Source organism: Apteryx mantelli, chromosome 12 (genome assembly GCF_036417845.1).
Source record: "Apteryx mantelli isolate bAptMan1 chromosome 12, bAptMan1.hap1, whole genome shotgun sequence".
Classification (NCBI taxonomy): domain Eukaryota; kingdom Metazoa; phylum Chordata; class Aves; order Apterygiformes; family Apterygidae; genus Apteryx; species Apteryx mantelli.
In genome coordinates, this window is record NC_089989.1 from 14,670,633 (window position 1) to 14,691,806 (window position 21,174).

Genomic DNA, 21,174 nt, shown 5'->3' on the forward strand with positions numbered 1-21,174 from the left:
GGTCTGGGGGAGCTTTACTCCTTGCTTTGAATTCCCTTGTATTTTGAAAGGAGTTATCAAGATCTTGTGTTACTGAAACAGTAACTTTGGTTTGAAATTTTGTATTGGAGTGGCTTGCTTTGGCGTCCTCTGGCTCCTTTGATGGCAAGAGACTGTTTTTAGTGTTACTGTAATACCACAGCTTCCTCTGTATCCTTTTCCTGGCAAAACAGTCATCCTTGATAGCTACAGTAGCTAAAGGAAAACTATGACATATTATTTCAGCCCCGTCTGATACCTTGCAACAAAACTTCTGCAGCCTTGGCGTTGAGGCACGTTTGCTAATATCAACAGATGCTTGAAGAGCTGCAAATGGGCTGTTCTGGAGAAAGACTGGAAGAACAATTGTTGGCTGTATGTAGTTCAGCAAAGGCTGGGAGCGATTTTCATGCTCGTCTGTGGGCTTGCCCAAATGGGAGTTGCATCTGTTCACCTTGAAATTGATTTTAAAAAGTGACGCAGGCTCTTGGGCACTTTTATCAGCCTCGCTGAACCGGTGTATCTAGAAGGTCTCTCCCTCGCAGAGAATGCGGCGTTGGCCACTGAGCGTAGCCAATCCTTTCTGCGGGGATTTGGTTCCTGGCTAATGAGAACTGTGTAGGCAGTTTGGGAGGGCTGGGATGGGTTTTTGCTTTACCAGAAAGTTTTAGGGCAAGTCGCTCTCGTTTCTTTCTTTGGCTGCCTTCTATATCTCAGCCAAAGTGAGCTACTCAGCGGTATAAAAACATATACTTTTGGATATTGCTAACTGCTGTTAATAATTAAAGAATAAGGGCTGTCCCCTTTGAGATGAAGCAGTAGGTCAGAGCTTAGAATGAGATGTGGTTGCCTATATTCAGTCATCTTAGATAGCTAAGAAATTGGGTATGATCTCATTTAAAAAAAAAAAAAAAAAAAAAAGATTGTCTCCAGCTACCAAACTCACAGGAGCTCTCCATCTGGAGCCTGAAGAAAGTGATTGCTTCATTTCTAGATAACTCCCAACCAAGCCTAAAAATAATCAGTGGTATTGTGGTGGGGCTTGCCTTGAACCTGACTCTCAGGTCCTCTCCCTGCTTGTTAGCAGATTCCAGCTGACTGTAGACAAAATATTTTTCTGTGCAAACTCGGTTGTGGGATGGTAGCAACGCCAGGCATTTGCAGCTTTGCGGAGGAGTGCCCTCGCAGGCGCGCGCTCCTGCCTGGAGGATGTGGGCTCCGTGCGTAATCACGTACATGCTCCTGGGAACAGAGCTGCGAGTGTTTCCCTGACCCTCCGAATCAGTTTAAGAACAGGTGAGATTGTATGGTTAAGCATAAAAACAAGTTTATTCTAAAGCACTCAGGAAGCTAGTCAAAATGCAAAGATAGACACACAGAAAAGAAGTAAAATAGTAACTACCACATAGCTTAGCTTCAGGATCTCTTCTGTTTTACTTGAAGCTAACTGACAGCATAGCTTTGTGGCTGTTGTAAGTCAGGCCTGGTGATTAGAAACCCCTTTCCTCCACATGTTGTCTTCCTGGATATATCCTCTGAATGGTGGCTGCAGTATGTACACTTGTGCAGACAGAGTGTTGAGGCTCATGTTGGTTCTTGATAAAAGCTAGATGACTTGGAGCAGGATGAGCTTGAGGTGATGCGTTTTGAAGGCCAGTACCCTTACCCTGATTTGTTGTCGTCTTTGCTCTGTCTCCTTATCCTGTTTCTGCCGAAGACATTGCAGAACCTGACCTGTGAAATCTCACAGCAGTCAGGACAGACTCAGTCAGCTAGGTCCTGTTGTTCATGAATTTACCACATTCAGGCCTAAAACTGGTTGGGTTTCCTGTCCCTGCTACTTCTATTTGAAGGCTGCTCCAGAATCAGTCCATTCCGATTAAAAACGCTGCTTCTAGCCCAAATTTAGAGATAGCTAGAAATATTTATATGTGCTGCCCTTTAGCTTAAATATCTCTTCTACCATCATAATATTTACTTCCTTGTATGTTTTATAAGTGACAGGCATATTCCCCTGTCTTGATTTTATTTAGTTAAACAAGCCAATCTCTTTAGTCTTCTCTCATAAAATAAGCTTTCTTTTCCTTTCCTCAGCTTTGCAGCTTTCTGCACCTCTTCCAGTGTGAGTTCATTTTTCTTGAGTTTGCATGGCCACAGCTTTACAAAATATTCTGGATGAGATTTTACCAGAGCCTTGCATAAAGGCATTAAAACTTCCTTTTCTCTGCTATAAATAACCTTGTCTGATATATCCTACAATTGTTTGCTTTTCCATTTCTGCCTTACTTTGGCTCAGACGTCTTGCGATCAGCTGAGGTAACCAGGTCTGTAGGGTGGTGTTTTTTTTCTTGTTTCCAAGTGATGAGATTCCAAATGAGAACATTAGCTGAAGTGCACAATTTTTGTGTTACTAAACTTGGTCTCTATTTTAACTCTTAGTCCAGTCTTTAATGTTGTCCTGTTCTTCTTGCATGAAAATCTAAGCCTCCCATCGTCATCTGAGTGACGACACAGACAATCAAAGTGAGGACAGAGCACTAATACCAATAGCACTTTTGTCAGGATTTAGGACAGCAGATATTGCAGTATGCCTGACTCTCCACTTTTATTGCCCAGGAGATGATAACCTGTCACAAATCAGGAAAGCTGACACAGTGTTTGGCCATGAAAGAAGAATCGTACAAAGGTGGACATTTACAGGGTGATGTACCTGCATCCTGGATTCAGGAACTTGCAATGATCTGACCTGGTGTGGAAGCTGTTGTAGAAAGCCATGGCTAGCTGGTATCTGCTGTCTCCAAGTCTGTGAGAAAGGCTTTTTGACTCTGAGCTATAAATGAGAGGCAGTGGCAGCGTTCTCTCTGGCAGCCTGGTTGCAGAAGGTAGGAGACCTCTGGGCATCAAGTGGCTCCCCAGAAATGCTAAGCAGTGGCACTTGGATCTAAATATTAAATACAGGCACAAAGCAGGCACCTAAAGAACAGTAGCAGTACATTTTCTAACCTTTAGCATTTTTAAGAGTGGTCAGCAAAAGCCAGTGGAGTTGGGGAGCTCTGTCTCTTGCATCCTAGTGTTGCAATGTATTTCACAGAGGAGAAGAGGCAGGTATCACCACAGCAATGCCAGCACTGTCAGAATGCCATTTCCTTTGGACTTCAGGGATAAAACCTTCAATTCCCTCCAATATGAGTATACCCACAAGGTATTTGAGTCCTCAAACAGTCTGGTAGCCTAGCTGCATATGTCCACAGTACATAAAGGCATTGCATTTAATGGCTTTTGCTTAAAGATGGGTGTATAAAGTATGTTGGAAGGAAAGAAATTTCCAGTTTGCACTGCCTCCAAAGGCACATTCACTGTGTGAGCTGGTTATTTGCTGTGTCTTTCTTGAAGACTGGTAAAGATGCATACCCGCTTTCCTCTGGGGAGCACAGTTAGGGCCACCGCTTAGACATGTCACATCAGAAGGGCACCCTGGGTGCCAAGTCTCACCTCCTTGCAATGCCTTCCTCCTCGGATTCATGCTTGCTCTATTGCCATGACACACACTGTAGCCTCCCCTAGGCAGAAGAAAAGAAAAGCTGCCTGGGTCAGAAACGGAGTAGAAGGATGGTCTGCAGATCCAGCCTGAGCGGGGCAGTCCTGTTTGGATATGAAGCCCAACTCACGGTCAGTAGAAAGAAGTAATGATCTGTTCTCCAGGGCGAGGTAACATATTCCAGCTTTCTGCTGGCAATGGGCTATCACATACCGTTAGGACATGCTCATCTAAACACTCCTGAGAAAGTTGTCCCTGCTGACTAGATCTTTAGGAAAGGCGAATGATTCAGGCCTGGGACAGTTCCCAAGTAGATCTGCTGTTCAGGTTCTCTAGCCAAGAAGAAATTTTCGGGTGAGCATGGCTATATCTTCCTGCTCTTGGTTGTCTTGGCTCCCGATCATCATCATCATCATTATTATTATTATTATTATTAGGTTTTGAAGTGCGCAGTCTCGCCAAAGCTTTGTCGGGAAGGCAGATAAAACACGTAGCCCCAAGAAACTGTCACTGTGTGCAGACATAGCTGGTGGCAAGGTGATTAGAACGACTGAATTAACTCACCTAGTTGATTTACGTGGTGCATCTATTCAGTGGGTTGCTGGGGTTATTGGAGCATTGGATATTAGTCTGTGCCAAAAAGAGTTGCGCTTTCTGAGTAGGAGCCTGATCTTGACACTTCCAATGGTTGTTCTATTTGCCATCTGGTGAAGTGGCTTTTATTTACCAGGTTTACTCTCATCAGATTTCAGGGACCTTGTTTCATAAACGGGATCTGTAGAGTCTGCAGAGATCGAATTGCGGAAGTCTTGACATTCAGTCTCTGCTGTCAGTGCCGTGCTGCATGTGTCAGTTCCTGCTCTGACTCCAAAGCAGCAATCTGGGGAAAGGGACGGACTTCAGAAACCAGCCTGGAGTACAGGGACACACTGACTTTTATGGAAGAAAAGTGCAAAATGCTGATTTTTCTTTTGTTAATGTCCTTATTCTAGAAATTTTTAACTTAATGTGAACTTCAATAAAGTGGCATTTCTCAAAGGATGAGGATGAGCAAAGAGGACTGCTTGAAGGGCTGGGTGGTCAAGTTGGATGTATTGAAAGGCTCTCTGTGACAAAGCATTTGAGCTTCATCTCTTTCCTGGGGTGCCCATCTTTTAGTCCCTGAAAGTTTAAGGTAAATGTAGCAACTATTTACAGTTGTGTGTGTAGGGCTAAATGGCAATGTCTGGAACAGGTCTAGGCAAAGGATTTCTTGGGCAGGGCTTTGCTTAACTGCAATGTTGCAATCTTAGGAGATAAGATGAGCTGATAAAACTTCTGTTGGGGGGCCGGGGGGGCTGCTTATCTTTTTCCTGCAGCAAGGCAGAGTCAGGGAACTGGCATTTTCAGTGTGCGCTTAGTAACAAGCTCTGAATTTGAAGGAGTGGAAAATGTGACTCAATCTAATTATAAATGAGCTTTTCACAGAGGCTGGGAAGTTCCTTGTTTTGTCCTGCTCCTATGGGCCATTGCCCTGAGCATACGGGGAGACTGGAGAACGGATCGGTAAATGGCGCATAGGAGCGTCCTGTGAACAGGCTGCCCTGAGACTGCTGGATTAGGCTTTTTGCCTTTCCTTGCTGCTCTCTTGAATGCTGGATTTCCAGTAATCTGCTGATTGCAGGAATAAATTGCCAGGGCTGGTTAGCTGTGAGGCAGCAGTACTAAACCCCCAGCACTTGGCATCCCTCTTGTGTGGTATTTTTTGCTTCCCTTTGGCCTTTAGCTTATAAAAAGTCGCACTGAAAGAGGAGACCAACTGAACTTTTTTTTTTTTTTGAAGCTGTTTGAGGCTTTTCCCGTCCCGCTCTCGCTCCGCTAACAAGAGAGAAAGCAGGGTGTGGGCAGCCGGCGCCAACCTGAGCCCCTCGCGCGGGCGGGCGGCGCGTTCCCCCTCCAACAATACGGCTAAACAAATCCTTCCAAGCTGGCAGCAGGAACGGATGAAAAGGAGGGTTTCTTGGGACACTCAATGTTTTGTGGTGACCTCCCAGTGAAACAGCTGTTGTGTTCTCTTGCCCAGGCAGAGCGGGGCTCTGAATAGTGCCCTTATAACAAACGCATCTGGAAAAGGAGCGGTCATGGTGGGAGTATGCAAGAACGGCATTCGCTGGGCATAGCTGTTCCAGCGCTCGGCCTTTTTGGTGGCGGAGCCATTTTACCGAGCACAAAGAAGTTGGTTAAACAAAGCGATGTTCTTCAGGCAGTCAGGCTGTGTCAACACAGTGCAGTCACACTCTTGCATCTGCAAAAGGAAGGAGCCACTTTGTGCACGTGAGGTTTTGTTTGCCTGTTTGATGCCTGGAAAATGCAGATTAGCAGCAGACGTGTAACTCCTCGCTCGGGTTTTTGTAAACATAAAAGTAGAGCAGCTTTTTCGGGTCCTTGAGGAACTGAAATTTGAACTTCAAGTCCAAATGCCAGGACCTCTGATACAGCCTCTGCAACCTTGCTGTCCCTTAGCTCAGCTTTCTAAGCTGAAAGGTTTAATTTTTCTAAGGCAATAGCTTCAATGTACAGAGATACCCAGGAAGAGCTGTGCAGGGTTTCTGCTGTGATGAAAAGAATTGTGGGGTTAGTTTGACAGTCAGCCTATGCTGTGGACAAAGGAAGCAACAATTGCCGGCTGTTCCCAAATAGCTTTCAGTCGTAGCTCTGAACAGAGGTTGTGAGGTCCTGCTGGTAATGAAGGCTTGGGTCGCTGAGGCTGATGTACTTCTGAGAACCGGTGAAGTCTGTTGGCGGTTTTTAGGCTTTCAGGGCAGATATTTCTGCATGAGATGTCCTGGAGCAGCTGATTCATGTCCATGGGTTCCCGTGCGTTTCATCTGAGGTGTGCAGCAGCCATTGGTGTTCAGCTGCAGCAATGCTCAGAAGAGCACTGTCTGCCGATGATACCCATTGGCAGGTATTGCAGGCCCCTCTGCAGGGAAGTGTATGTGCTATGATTCCTGCTTGGTCGCTGTGCCAAGTAAATGCAATTTTCCTATCTTCATGCTGAGATTTCTTTAGTACAGCACTGTGCCTGTGCCTGCTTGTGACACTAACTTGACCCAGGTAACAGAAGGTTTTGAGAGGGGTCTGTCCTCCTTTCGCCACAGTTTTCTGGGCCTTGTGTTTCTAGGCGAGACCTATATGATGTCCTAGTTTGCAGTTTTGCTGTATTCGAGGAAAGGAAGGGGAATATGAGATTGGGGGCACCTTTTTGCATGATCTTGTGGCTGCAGACAGGCTAACCTCCTTGTCAGGACTTAGCTCAAGGCCAAAGACTAACTGTCGTTCTGGTCTGAGGGCCGACCGTTGCCCACTTGAGCCTGTTGTGTTCTCTGACCTGGTGCAAAGCTCTGCACAGCCTCTGCTGCTGCAGGACCTGCCCAGGGCAGAGGTACCTGGACAGCTTGTCCTCCAAGCACATCACACACCTGGCATCACTGTCTCCATCTTCGTGTTGGCACTGAGAAGAGGAACACACCAGCTCAGACCCACGGGCAGAACTTGGCTGCAAGTTCTGGTCATTTCCTTATGCTCCAGTTTGGCTGTGCTAGGACCAAAAATCATTAGTAGTGCTAGGGCTTCCAGCAAAGTTTGTGGTGGTGCGGATGTGAAATTGGTGTCTTTACCACCATTCTGTCCAGTCTACATGGGACAAGGCAAGGAAACCTGGCTGCCTGCATATCTGGTTTGAGGCTAGGACTGCCTGTTCTTCCTGCTGACAGCACTACGCTGTGCTGCTGCAGATCAGTCGTCTTGAACGGAGTTCAGCTTGCCCTCTATTCAGACTTAGAGAGGGCCCCAATAATGGTATTTTTCATTATTGGCCATGTGTATTAGGATAATACTGAAGGAGCAACCAAGAATAGGAGCCTATTGTACAGTAAATTATCATCAGTAAGTGTACTCTGAATGAAATTACTGGCATGCTGGTCTGTCTCTCAGCAACAGATGGACAAAGGGGGATGACTGGGGCAGTGGAAGGTCTGGCAGAGCTGCAGGAGTATCCACACTCGCCTCCTGCTGAAAAGCAGTTGGGAATTTCTTTTAGGAATGACTTTGAAAGGGTGTAGGAAGCTGCTCTGAGGAATGATTGAGTCCCTGGCTGCTGCTGGTTGTGAAGGGTCTTGCAATATAGTCTGTGAAGATCCCACTCGATGCTTCCCAAGTGCTCACCTCCAGGGCCAGGAGGATTTTACCATGCAGTACCAAAGTGAGACCAGTGGCAGATCCTAAGGTGCATGTCTCCTGGCAAGGGACCTGTTGCTTCCTTTTTGCAGGATTCATTGGGAGGAGGAGGAGGAGGACTAAATACTCAGAGGATTATAGGCAAGAATGTGGTTTTTTTGCTTGGATTCCCTTGGAGGCAGCAGTTTTGCTCACTTCTTGTTTGCTTATCTTTGTTCTGTTGACCTACAGGGCTGTAAGATCTAAGTTTAGAAAACAAATCAAATTGAGCTATCTTCTTTTATGAGCTGGCTGTCTGCAGTTGGCTGGCCTGAAATAACAGGCCACATATATCTAAAAGGACTTTGTGAACAGGGTCTTCAAAACCAGCCAGATCACCGTATGGATTTAAAATTGCAAACACGGCTAATTTCTTAATGGTCTTCAATACACTGCCAGGCTTGTGTAATCTTTAGCTGATAAGCATTCATTTACAATTATGTCAAATAATAGGAACACAAAGACAGCCTTTTTTCTTGAGTAACAGAGGAGGTATTTTGAAACCAGACCCCTTGAGGAAGATGGCAGGGCTTTAGACTTAAGGCTGATATTTATTGTGTACATAGAAAACTGGAAAGCTTTTACATAAAAACTAGAGATCTCAAATCATTGACTATGCATAGCCTTAACAAATACTGTTTGAAGCAATATTTGAAAGAAGTGTTGCTAGAAGAGAGTCCAGGGCTCTTTGCTCTGTGTTTCATACTGCCACAAGCACCCCAGAGAAAGCAGAGTGGGCCAGGCTTAACATCAAAATATCTTAACAGGAACAACTGCAACCAGGACAAACCCAAGCAAAGGTCTCTGATGGTTAGTGTTCATTTGTGAACAAGTATTTTTATTCAGCCTGAGAGGCTGTAAGGCCAGAATAACTGCTTTGATTATCTAGTCTAATCTTGTGGGGCTCTTCCTTTGTAACGCTTACTTGGATGAATTTTTGCTGGCAGTGCAATAGCTGTGTTTAAAGCAGAGCAGTGGCTTTGAATATTTTTGACTTGTTGACTCCCCAAAATTTCCCAGGGAAGGCACAGACACCTTCACGGGTTTCATGTGTAATACATGTAAATTTGATTATATTAATCGCCTTTTGCAGAACCCTTGCAAATAGTCCATGTATCTTCATAGGCTGAAGACAGCTGAACTAGTTCAGCTCTTCTTGAAACAAGTTTAAGTGGTTTTCTAAATGTTTTGGAGCTATCGCATCCCTGCTAGAATAAGTTGTCCCAATAGGTGATTGCCTGCCCTAGTTTTGTTTTTCAAAAGAGCCTTATTTTTCATCTGAATCTGTCTACCTAAAGTTCGTCATCTAGCACTGGTTCTTAAGAACAGGAGAAGAACCATCCTGAGTCAGATCAGATTCTGGCCTGGTGTCCTGTCTTCAAGAATGACCGTTGGAAGATGCCTAGGGGTGCTTTTCATTAAATATGCTTCAAGAAAAGTGGGAGGCAAGTCTCTCCTTGCCTTTGGCCTTCACCTTCAAGATCCCTGTAGCTACAAGGAGGCACTCGTTCACTGAGCTAGTCTTCCTTGAAGTGGATGGCTGTTATGATCTACAAACCAAAAAGCCAGACCTTTTCCTGCCCTTTCAATGTTGTTCTGGGCTGTGCGAGGTATGGCCCTGCATTCTGGTTTCTGCTCAAAACCTGTGTATGGCTAAATCCCAGACTGATGCGCATGCACTGGAAGAAGCTCTAGGTTAAAAGGTTTTTCAAAGCAGATATATTCAGACTGGCCTGTGCCGCTGCCTCTGTTTGTTTTGCACATAAGGATGGCCACAGTTCCTAAGTTACCATTTGCTGGTTATCAAGCGTACATGTTAGGAGCACACCTGATTGCAGAAAGAATCATCTTGCAATATATGTTTAGAAAGGTAGGATTTGTTTCGTCTCCTGCTTGACTCATGTACAATACTTGGGGAGGAAGACAGCAGCAGCAAACACTGGATCACAGGAAAACTCTGTATTGAGTATGTGATCCTGTAATTAAAGGCTCTTGCAGAGGGCACAGAAGGGGAAGAAGTTATTTCAAGCATAGCCTTTAATTACACTTTTTAGCTTGCATTTAACCACTACTAAGGGTTTTATCCTTCTTGGTTGTGTAAGCCTCAGTAACGCGGTGGCTTTGTCCTGACTGCTTATGACTGTGCTCCTGACTTGTGCTGAGCCCTGTGCAGCCCTGTCCTTCCTCTTCTCCTGTGGGCAGGTTAGTGGCTAATTTTGGCATGAGGCATCCAGAGTGACACAGTCCAGCTCCTCTTAAATTCTAAAATGTAATAGACACTGTCCTGACACCTCAATTTTTAGGGTGTGGTTTTTTGTTTTTTTTTTTGAGAAGGGGCACAAATGCAAGTCAGATTCTGGCAGGGCAGGAGGACACTCTGTGTTTGTTCTCTTTTGGGGAGAAATGCCCAAGAAAGGGCAGTTTGGTCCTTTGTTCCTGCAGTAAGCAGGCTTGATTCAGTGTGCCGATCTTGGGTAAAGGCCTCCCTTCTCCTTTGGGCTGTCTGAGGCAAAAGCAGCTTCTGTTCTTGCTGCGGGGAGGGGCAGAAGCAGCAAGTAACATTGCCAAAAACACCGTTTTCTGCCAGACAAATGGGCAAGCAGCAAAGCTGAGTTAAAGGATGTTCACCTCAGGCCCTTGGCTTGGGTGGGATACTTCAGTGCATAGACCCCCGTGGCACAGCTTTCTCCATCTGTTGTAACCAGAAATCTGCTCTCTGACATTACTTCTTAGGAGGTGCAGACTAGAGATGTCCTAACAGCTTTAAACTCTGCTCTATAAACTGATACCAAACATGTGTCTCATGGTGTGGTCTCCAGCTTGTCCAGGCTGGCAGAAAATGGGGCTGATTCTTTGCAGACGAGAAGAATAAGCGTGTTGCCTGGAGAGTGGAGGGGGAAGTCTGTGCAGTGGTGACTGAAACTCTCTGCTGCTCTTACACAAAAGCCTTCTAGTGCTGCTCTCACCAAAAGACTTCCGGGTCCCATGTTGTCCTTGCCGATGCATCCTGACAGAGCTGTGTGTTTGACCCTTCAGTAACTACTGTCAGCATGCTGGAGCCTGCAGCTGGGGAATGGGGGCACCACTGACATGGAAGAGCGCAGATGAGCGAGTGCGAGGCCTGCCTGGCAGTTTTCCCTGCAGCTACATGCACACAGGGCAGTATTGTGAGGGAGACCGCAGCCCTGGAAGGGACCTCTCGGATCCAGGAGATGTCCCTTGCCTTATGCCCACTGCTTCCTGGAACGTGTTTCGTGCATCCAGGCAGCCTGGAAGACTTTCTCCTGCTGATCTCTGCAGAAAGATGTTCCAGAGTCATACTAAAACCTAAGATCTGTCTCAGATTTCCATCTTGCTGTCTCTCTCTCCTTGGTGTTTAGTATACTGACAGCGAACAATCCTGCTCTTTGTTTTTTCTCCCCACCCTTTTGAAGTAGAGGCTCTTTTCTTTGCAGATGAGAAGTGACCTGAGTCACTTGGACGTGGTGCAGCTCTGTGAGTCCTTGTGGAGTGCCTTTAATGTAGCTGTTACGCTGCCTAAATCTTGCCTGCATTCGGAGGGATGGGGAAAGATACTGAGAAGTCCACCTTCCAACTCGCAGTCTACCAAGCCCTGTAGTAACAGGCACTGCTCTTATTCTGTATATCCTAGGGGCTTTTCAGAGCAGGGACCTGCAATTAGACAGCTCCAGTAAGTCTGGCCCTGTCTCTTTACCCACTGTCAGATCACAAGGGCACTCGTATGAGTCAAGTTATGTTATGAAGCTCCTTGTCCAGCTTTGCTTTCAGATAAATTATGAAATATGTATGAGCTTTATGGAATTGCAGAGTAACTAAAACATCCTTTCATGAGCAGAACATAATCACAGCTCTGCATTGGACTGCAGCAAGCCACCTCCAGGCTGGGAGATCCAAACACGTCAGGCTGTGGGAGCCTCTTGCACTGCAGAAAGCAGGCAGACCTTGCTCTCTCACGTGGCTATTTAAAAGCAAAACAGGAGCAACTAAAACTTTGCATCGCTGGTCAGCTTTTCTCACTGAACTCTAGGATGGACCTTTCTAGATGGATGGGGGTGTTAAGGTGCTGTATGTGCTGCATGGGTAGGGGGTTTGCTGTAAGTTGTAGCAAGTCCTCAGGGTTTATCAATACTGGCTGCTAAATGTGGCTCCACGGTACCCAAAAACTGTTTCTTCTGGGTGTGGGGAAGTGCCTCCTGGTGAACTCTGGAAAGCATGTCTGCAACAGGCGGTGCACAAGACCCTGCAAACTTGCTTCCCTCCTGCCTCCAGCTCCTGCCCTGCAGGATTAGTTGGGAGAAGCAGCAGTGAATTAACTGGGAAGAGCTTTAGAAATGCCTCTGAGCTCATTTGGCAGTGAAGCTCAGGTTACTTGCTTTGGGGCATGTACAGGAGGGGCCATCTCAGGGAAGCATCAGATCCTGCTGCATTGGCAGCATTGCCCGCTTCCACCTTGCAGCATGAGTGACTGTAGCAGAAACAGACGTCAGCTGCTGGGACCTGGGGAGGCTTGGGATGCATGTATCTGCCCTGGGCTGTAGCCAAGGGCAGGCAAGTGCCACTGCTTGCTTCGGCCCTACAGCAGCAAGCAGGAACGCCCCAGGAATAGATGTGTGGCTCTCCCTTGCATGGCGGGGAGGCGAGCGCCTTGGCGGGTTTTCAGGCTGTCAGCTGTGCAAGTGACAAATGGCTTTGGGGAAAGCAGAGGTCCTGTAACATGCGGTGGCCAGCAGAACAAGACATGCTGACTTGCTGGCTGACATTTCAGAGTAAAGCTGGGCCTTCTCTAGCTGAGCAAAAGGGCCATGAGACCTTTCAGAGAGTGGCTGGACCGGTGCTTGCTGAGAAGGTGACATGTGGTCAAAGCAGGAGGGCTCAGAAAGGCGATGGTGAAAACCCAGTGGAAAACGAATGAATAAATTGAGAAGGGGAGGCAGCTGGTGAGGTTATCTCTGACTCGCTCCTCCTCTTCAGCATATGGAAATCCCAGCTTTGCTTACATTTCTCCTTCAGTTAGACTGCACAGTCCCAAGCAAAAGCTCGTGTTCTTGAATAAGGTTCCAATCATCCGTGCCACAAGTCACATTAAAAAAAAAATCTTGCTGTTGACCTTAAGCATGTAGTTAAATAGTATGTTTAAGACCTGAGGTACCTGCAGTCCAGGCCAAAGCAGCCTGTTGTTTCTAGTCTGCAAGATCAAGTAATTATGTGAAAGTCAAATCCTTTAAAATTTGTTAGCTCTCAGTATAAATACTGACTTGCGCACTGTCCTGGCTGATGCTTGCAGTGTTGGCATGAGCCAGGGCTGGCTGCAGCAGCCAGGTGATCCCTCAGCACCAGTCCGTGCTCCCGTGTCCCTGCCTGTCTGTGCTGGCTGTCGTAGCACTGCTGCTGGGGTGCGGGGTGCCACGTGCCCTGTGTTTGAGAGACGTTTGCTGCCTGCCTTAGACCCTTGGTTTGCTATTTCTCAAAGAGCTGAGCAGCTCTTAGAAATTTGTTTCTTATTGAGAGCTCATAAGCTACGAAGAGGCGAGGGACAGTGAGCTATAGTTTTGTACCAGCTTCAGATGGTCCAGATGTGGGCAGCTACAGTGGTGCCCCCACCGTCACCACCTCCTGCCACCTCACTGAGGCTTGTCTGGACCCTGTGGGAGCTGTCCCCTCCGGCTTGGCAGGGCTGGCACCCTGGCCTGGCTCCTGGGGAAGGTGGACGGGCCCCAGCCCAGATGCGAGAGATGAAGTACAACGGCAGCTGTGCCAGCTCAGAGCAGCTTTGGCATTGTGGAATTGCAGCCTTGGCAGCTCAAGTGTGGAGGTTGCCCTAAGAGGAGGGAGCTGTAGCCTCCTTCAAGGAAATCTTCAATAAACCGTTTTCTGTAAGCAATCCTTGCTAGTCTGTAGGGGATCCCAGAAAGGAGGAGACTTGAGAGATGCATGGTGCCTGGAAAGAAGAATCAAAGTTGCATGGTGCTGCTTGAAGGACTTTGCTAACTGCTGCCCCCAGCTGTCCCCTCTGGCCCTCTTCTGAGCACCAGCCCTGGCCTGGCCTTGACCTTTCCTGAGCTAATTCAGTCCATTAGCCAGCAGAAAATTAGCAGAAAGCATACATTTTGACAAGCTGTTAGGGTGAATTGATTTGCACAGTGTAGCAAGGTGAGGAAGGAGGTGGGATGGCAGGGGTGGGAGAGAGAAGAAAGAGGAGTGCAGCCCTTTTCAACAGTGCTGAGCTGTTAGATCAGCTTGACCGTATCATGTAACTTCACCCTCAGCTTCATAGCTGTCCCTGGGTCTTAAATTGCCCTTCTGCCCTCAGAGAAAATGAATCGCTTGTGCTTAGTAGTTGTGCAACAAGTGTTAGAGGGCTGGCACCCTGCAGGCAAGAGACCTTTGCAGAACTTCACTAGCTGCCTCTTCTTAGCAGGCTTCTTAAGCCTTTTGGGACAGGTGCACGCAACAAAAGCAGTCTTTGTCACTGTGCTGAGACAGAGACATGCTGCCCTGTTCTGGCCAGGGTGTTCCTTCCTCAGTTGTTACACTTCAGAATTTTTTTTGTTCAGATCCTTTAAACTAAATGTTATTGTCAGTAGAATCAGTCCTAATGCCCTACTTCTAAAAGCATCTTCTTCTGTCTCTCGTTTTCGATAGATATCTGAAGCTGGGAAGGATTCCTTGCCTTCATGGTTACACTGGAACGCGGAGAGCAGCTCGCTGGAAGGCCTGCCCCTTGACACGGACAAGGGCGTCCACTACATCTCGGTGACCACACTGCAACTCTTCCCGAATGGGAGCCATGTGCCACAGACAGCAAACGTGTTCTCCGTTGAGGTCCGCCAAGAAGACCACAACGAGCCTCAGTCCGTGCGAGTGGCTGTCCAAGACATGGGTGATGCAGCGCCATTTGTGTGTGGTGCTGAAGAGCCAGTCACCATCCTGACTGTCATTTTGGATGCTGACTTAACAAAAATGACACCAAAGCAGAGGATTGAACTTTTAAACAGAATGAGAAGCTTCTCGGAGGTGGAACTTCATAACATGAAGTTGGTTCCTGTTGTAAATAACAGACTCTTTGATATGTCTGCCTTCATGGCAGGACCAGGAAATGCAAAGAAGGTGGTGGAAAATGGGGCCTTACTCTCATGGAAACTGGGATGTTCTCTGAGCCAAAACAGCGTCCCCAACATCAGCAATGTTGAGGCTCCAGCTAAAGAAGGGACCATGTCTGCCCGCCTTGGCTACCCTGTTGTTGGCTGGCACATTGCTAACAAGAAACCTCATCTCCCAAAGAGGATGCGGCGGCAGATCAATGCGACCCCTACGCCTTTGACTGCCATCGGGCCACCCACCACTGCTGCCCAAGAACCACCGACAAGGATCGTCCCTACCCCGACGTCGCCTGCCATTGCGCCTCCCACAGAGACAACAGCTCCCCCCGTCAGGGAGCCCATACCACTGCCAAGGAAGCCTACAGTCACCATCAGAACAAGGGGCCCAATAGTCCAGACACCCACTCTGGGACCGATTCAGCCAACCAAGGTCGTAGAAGCTACTGGCACAGCCTCTGTGCCTATTCGCCCCACGATGCCTGGGTTCGTAGAGCCCACTGCTGTGATTACACCACCTACAACCACCACCAAGAAACCAAGAGTCTCCACTCTGAAGCCAGCCACACCATCCACAACAGATTCTTCTACGGCGACAACACGAAGGCCTACTCGAAGACCTAAAACCCCGCGGCCTACAAAGCCTCCTAGCACAACCAGATCCCCGATCACTAAGCTGACAACTGCCTCCCCACCGAGCCGTGTACGCACCACAGCTAGTGGGATTCCCCGGCCGTGGGAGCCAAATGAGCCGCCCAAGCTGACAAACCATATTGACAGGGTTGACGCATGGGAGGGCACTTACTTTGAGGTTAAAATACCATCTGATACCTTCTATGACAAGGAAGATACCACCACTGACAAACTGCAGCTGACCCTGAAGCTGAAAGAGCAGCAAATGGTAGAGGAGAATTCGTGGGTCCAGTTCAACAGCACTAGTCAGCTCATGTACGGCATGCCAGACCATAACCACATAGGGAAACATGAGTATTTCATGTACGCAACTGACAAAGGTGGGCTTTTTGCTGTGGATGCTTTCGAAATCCACGTGCACAAACGGCCGCATGGGGACAAGTCTCCAGTGAAGTTCAAAGCTAGGCTGGAAGGAGACCACAATGCAGTGGTGAATGACATCAATAAGAAGATTATGCTGGTGAAGAAGCTGGCTCTGGCATTTGGTGACAGAAACAGCAGCACCATCACCGTGCAGGACATCGCTAAAGGCTCCATCATAGTGGAATGGACAAACAACACCCTGCCCCTTGACCCCTGCCCCCGGGAGCAGATCCGGACTTTGAGCAAAAGAATTGCGGATGACTCTGGTGGCCCAAGCCCAGCTTTCACAAATGTCCTACAGCCTGAGTTCAAGCCTTTGAATGTATCGGTTGTTGGCTCTGGCAGCTGCAGGCACATTCAGTTTATCCCCGTGACGAAGGACGGGAGGGTGATCTCGGAGGCGACGCCGACGGTGGCAGCCGGCAAAGACCCTGAGAAGAGCAGTGAGGACGATGTGTACTTGCACACCGTCATCCCTGCCGTGGTGGTGGCGGCCATCCTCCTCGTGGCCGGCATCATTGCTATGATCTGCTACCGCAAGAAGAGGAAAGGGAAGCTCACCATCGAAGACCAGGCCACCTTCATAAAGAAAGGTGTGCCCATCATCTTTGCTGATGAGCTGGACGACTCCAAGCCTCCGCCATCTTCCAGCATGCCCCTCATCCTCCAGGAGGAGAAAGCCCCGCTGCCCCCTCCCGAATACCCCAACCAGAGCATGCCGGAGACCACACCGCTCAACCAGGACACCATCGGGGAGTACACGCCACTGCGCGATGAGGACCCCAATGCGCCGCCCTACCAGCCACCCCCACCCTTCACTGCACCCATGGAGGGGAAAGGCTCCCGCCCGAAGAACATGACCCCTTACAGGTCCCCACCACCCTATGTCCCCCCTTAACAAATGGGAGACTCTCGGTGGAGAAGGGGCCTCTAGTTCCACGCCAGTGCTGTCTGTGGGCCTGCAGCCCCCTCGCCAACCAGGAACCGACACTCGAAATCCCAGCCCGGTCCCGAGCAGGCCCTGCCTGGCTGCGTCCACTACACCAGAGTGCTTGTGGAACTTGGGGGACACTTGTTTTATTTTTGCCTAACAAGCTTTTATTTTATTTTATTCATAGAAAAAATCTTGGCTCAAAAATGTATTTCTGGCGGCAGGCTTCTTGATGTGGCCGGGGACCGGTGCAGAGGGCGAGGGCGGGAGGGACAGACGAGCAGGCAGCACTGGGGTAGCACTCTGGGTCTCCGCTGTTTGCCTTTAACACTAACTGTACTGTTTTTTTCTATTCACGTGTGTCTAGCTACAGGACGTAACATGAAAGGTAGCCTAAAAATAATTAAATTCAAGGGACTTTCTGAAGTCAATGTTTAAGTTTTTACATTTAATCTGCTGTTTACCTAAACTTGTATGTATAGTTTTGGGGACAAGGGAGGGAAGTGCTATGCTAAAAATAAGCTCCAGGGGTGTTTCAGGCCTAGTTATAGGGTGGACCTAGAGGACAGACTATTGGTGGGGGGGAGGTTGGTTTCTTTTTTTCTCTTTTTAATTTTGTTTTGTTTTAATCCAAGAAATCCTATTTCTCTCATGCATCATAAAATAGCCATCAGTTTAGTCAGACTGGCTTGGGGTACCTTCTGCTAAGTGTAGGGGCAGCTGCCTGCGTCTCGGGATGCTCTCGCTGTCCCGCGGGCAGCTCCGCGCTTGGGGAGAGGAGCTTGGAGGAAGCTCCGGGGGCTCCACGAGCAGGGCCGTGCGCCAGGGCACCCGCAGAGCGCAGGGCGCTGCCAGCAACTGGAGACAGGCTCTGCGCTGCACCGACTTCTCCCTTTCAACAGTGAAGGTTGCAATGGGTTTGGGTGGGGTTTTCCTTTTTTTTTTTTTTTTAAACTCCCCATGAGGTGTTTTGGTGATGATGGGATATTTTTTCTGTAGCGCAGTGCCATCTCTTCGCTTTGACTCCTCTTTGAGCGTCATACCGGAACAGCCTCTTGCCTGCCCCCAGCTCTCCCAACCACCCTGGGCTGCAGACTTCCTCCCAGTCTGCTCTGTGCACAGATGCGGGCGAAGCCGTCTGGCTGTTGGAAAAGGGAAAAAAAAAAAAAAAAGAAAAGAAAAAAAAAGAAAAAAAAAGCGCCAGAAATAGTTAATAGGCAAAAAAATCAGTGAACTCTCAAATCTAATTTTTTACTAAATTTTTGATACAGCCTCAAATTGTTTTATTAAAAAAAGAATTAAAAAATGGTAACGCTGACAGCAGTTTGTATGAGCTTAGCTTATTAGTATCAACTCAGTGGGACTGACTGCTTTGCTCACATTGAGTTTGTCTCTCATTGTCATTGTTAAATATTAGAGCCGTGGTTAGGTTTCTCGCCTTCTTAAAAGGACCTTGCACCCATCTCTCCTGCGAGGTCAGGGCAGCCCCTGATAGCTGCCTCTTGCTTTATTTCATTTTAGGTGTTTTTTTTTTTCTCCTTTGGACTAAATCATTTTAAGCACGGATTTCTTTTTGACGGTTTGAGAACTATTTTTGGTACCTTTTAGAGGGAGGAAAAATCCTTTGCAATAACGTGTCCCTGTCCCTGCCCTCGCTGGGGATGGGGCTGGGCAGACACTGGCTGACTTTGCACACCAAGCAGACACTTTAAGCCATATTGACTGTTTTGCAAAGTATGTTTGTGTGCTGACGTGGCCAGGTGCACGCGAGGGGATGAGTGGCCCACATGACCTTCATCTCTTCCTTGCTGGTGTGGCTTTTTCCTTGGAGCCTTTTCACTGCTGTCAGGAGCAGGTGCCACGTGCGGTCTCGCGCGGGCCCCGTCGGCTCGGTGGCCCAGCGTGCAGCCAGCCGCAGAGGCAGCAGCCGCGCCGAGGCGATGAGGAACGTGCCTGGGGCCGGCCCTTGCCGCCTCCGTCTTGCTTTGCGACCGCAAGGCCGCTGTCAGGCGGGCCCAAAGCCGCTCCCGGGGGGCGTCGGGCCGGGGCGAGCGGGGCCGGCGGCCCGGGAGAGCGCGGGCCCCTTCGGCAGCGGGGCGACGCCGCCGGCCCCGCGCGCTCGCCCCCGGCCCCTTCCTCGCCGCGCCACGGAGGGGGCCCCGGCGCGCTGCTGCCGACGGCCCTGCCGGGCGCCAGCCGGCGTTCGCGCCTCTCGGGCAGCCCCGAGGCACCCCGCGTGCCCGTGCGCGCGGCAGCCGGCGCCTCCCGAGCCGCGCTGCCGGGCCTGCCAGCCGCTCGGCGCTGGCGGGGCGCAGGCGCAGAGCGCGTCAGGCTGGGGCCTACCTGTCACCATAGAAACTGGAGGCGAAGGGGCAGTGAACGGAATAGCAATGGCAAAGGCATTCTCATCGGCCGCCTTCCCCGTAGTGCCAGAGCTCTTTATTTATGCCACTAGACACTGTAATGTTGAGAGAATCATGTATTAAAGTGTTCACCAACCACTGATGTTTTTATTTCCGTATATAATTATTTTCAAGATGTGTTTTTCTGCATTCTGTAAAGAAACATATCAACTAAATAAACCCGTGTACTTTACTACAACCCTGTCTACGTGAGAGCATTGCGGGCTCGGCTGCAAAGTGACGCGAGTGGCTGCTGCCGGGAAAGACGTGCTCGGCCCTGGCTCAGGCTGGGCAGGATTCGGGAGGCCCCGCCGCCTTCGGGCAGTGCCAAGCGCGCGCGGGCTCCCCGGCCGGGAGCTGCTGCTCTCCAAGTCCAGCTGCAGGGGACGAAGTGCCAGCCGTGGCTCCAAATTGATTTAAACCCTTCTCATGAAACTGGTTTCCAAAATCCATGAGAAGGCGGATTCGGATGCCCGGCTCCATTTGTTCCGCCAGCAGGGGAGCTGCGCAGCGTTTCATTAAACAGCCCGTCCCGGAGAACCGTATAGCCCTCGGGGAAAAATGAGCTCCCTCCTGCCCGTGCCCCCACTTTTCTCAGCGCGGGGGGAGCCGGGGGCATAGTTGCTTTGCATGTGGGACTGATCCTGGCTCGGCCATGCGCTCAGTTCCCTCGGGGGAAAGGAAAACGTCGGGGGGGGGGGGTTTGTCGGTGCCTCTGGCAGCCCGTGTGCAACGCGCTCACGCTGGGTAGCCCCGGCGTCTTGCGGGCAACCTCAGCCGCCTGGAGCCCGCCAGCAAGAGTGTTTCAGGGCTGCTGCCAGGCAGCAAATGTAGGTCAGGCAGCTTTAACTGTCCCTGCGCAGTGGGTTACATTCGTGGCCCGAAGGGCTCCTCCGAAGTCCCTCGCTCTCCAAAGCTGCTGCGTCCTTGCACATCTCCCACTTCACGTCCCCCCTCCTGAACCGCGATGGTGCTGCCGCGAGCAGGAGCTGAACCGCATCTCGTGCGCTGCCCTGAGGCCCCGAATGCCAAGCTGGGGCAGCTGCTCTGGCGCAGCAGTGCTGGTTTTGGTGCGTGGATCCTGCTGTGCCCCAAGGCTGCATGCTGGATTAGCCAGCAGCCCCCCTCAAACGCCAGCTGCCCGTGGGGCAGACCTTGCTGCGGCGCTGCACGGGGACAGCGTTTGCCCCAAGCCGGCTGAGGAGGGTCTCTGCTGCAAGGATTAAAAAACACCTTTTAGCCACAGCGGGGAGTTGATTCGGGGCTTCGGGGTGGCTGGAGAGGGCTGCTCCTCCCACAGGCAGGCACTTCGACGGGAGGGCCACAGCTTGGCGCCTCTGGTTTCCCTGCCAGCCCATCGTAAAGGCCCGGCGCAAATGGTGCTGGCTCAGGGAAGCAGTCAGGGGACAGGGTGACTCGCTGGTGTCGCTTCGCCTCCAGCTGAGCCCCAGTGGTGGGACAGGAGGCAGTGGGACCCCAGGAGGCCTTAAGGCGCAGCTTCACTGTGGCCCCAGCCATCCCCACAGCTGAAAGTGGCTCTCCCTCGTGGGGCAGGCCCAGCCGCTGCGCTCGGCCCCGTCGGCGCTGGGGGCCACACGGGCTCCCCTGTGCCGGGGGCAACGTCTCTCCCCTGCCACCGTCGGGCTCTTCTGGATGCTGAGTCTTGCTGGGGCAGCCTGAGCCATCCACTCCCGCGTGGCCCCAGCACCACCAGCGCCACCCTGGGTCTCTCCATGGGCCCATGCACTGCTGACCCCATGCTGACCTCTGACCCCAGTGTGTGATCTGGGCCCTGCTGGGTGATGTGATCCCAGTGTGTGACCTGTGAAACCCATGTGCGACACGTGATGCCGG

General features: G+C 49.9%; 1 protein-coding gene across 1 annotated transcript in view; it reads left to right on the forward strand.

Annotated features, from left to right (window-relative positions):
- DAG1 (dystroglycan 1) overlaps window positions 1-19,519 on the forward strand; it is a 61,193-nt gene extending 41,674 nt beyond the window's left edge. The window contains exon 4 of the mRNA XM_067303291.1: window positions 14,477-19,519. Within this exon, the coding sequence (XP_067159392.1) occupies window positions 14,477-16,885 (2,409 nt within the window). The 3' untranslated portion in view covers window positions 16,886-19,519. The remainder of the gene's footprint in view (window positions 1-14,476) is intronic.
- Window positions 19,520-21,174: the final 1,655 nt, after the last annotated feature.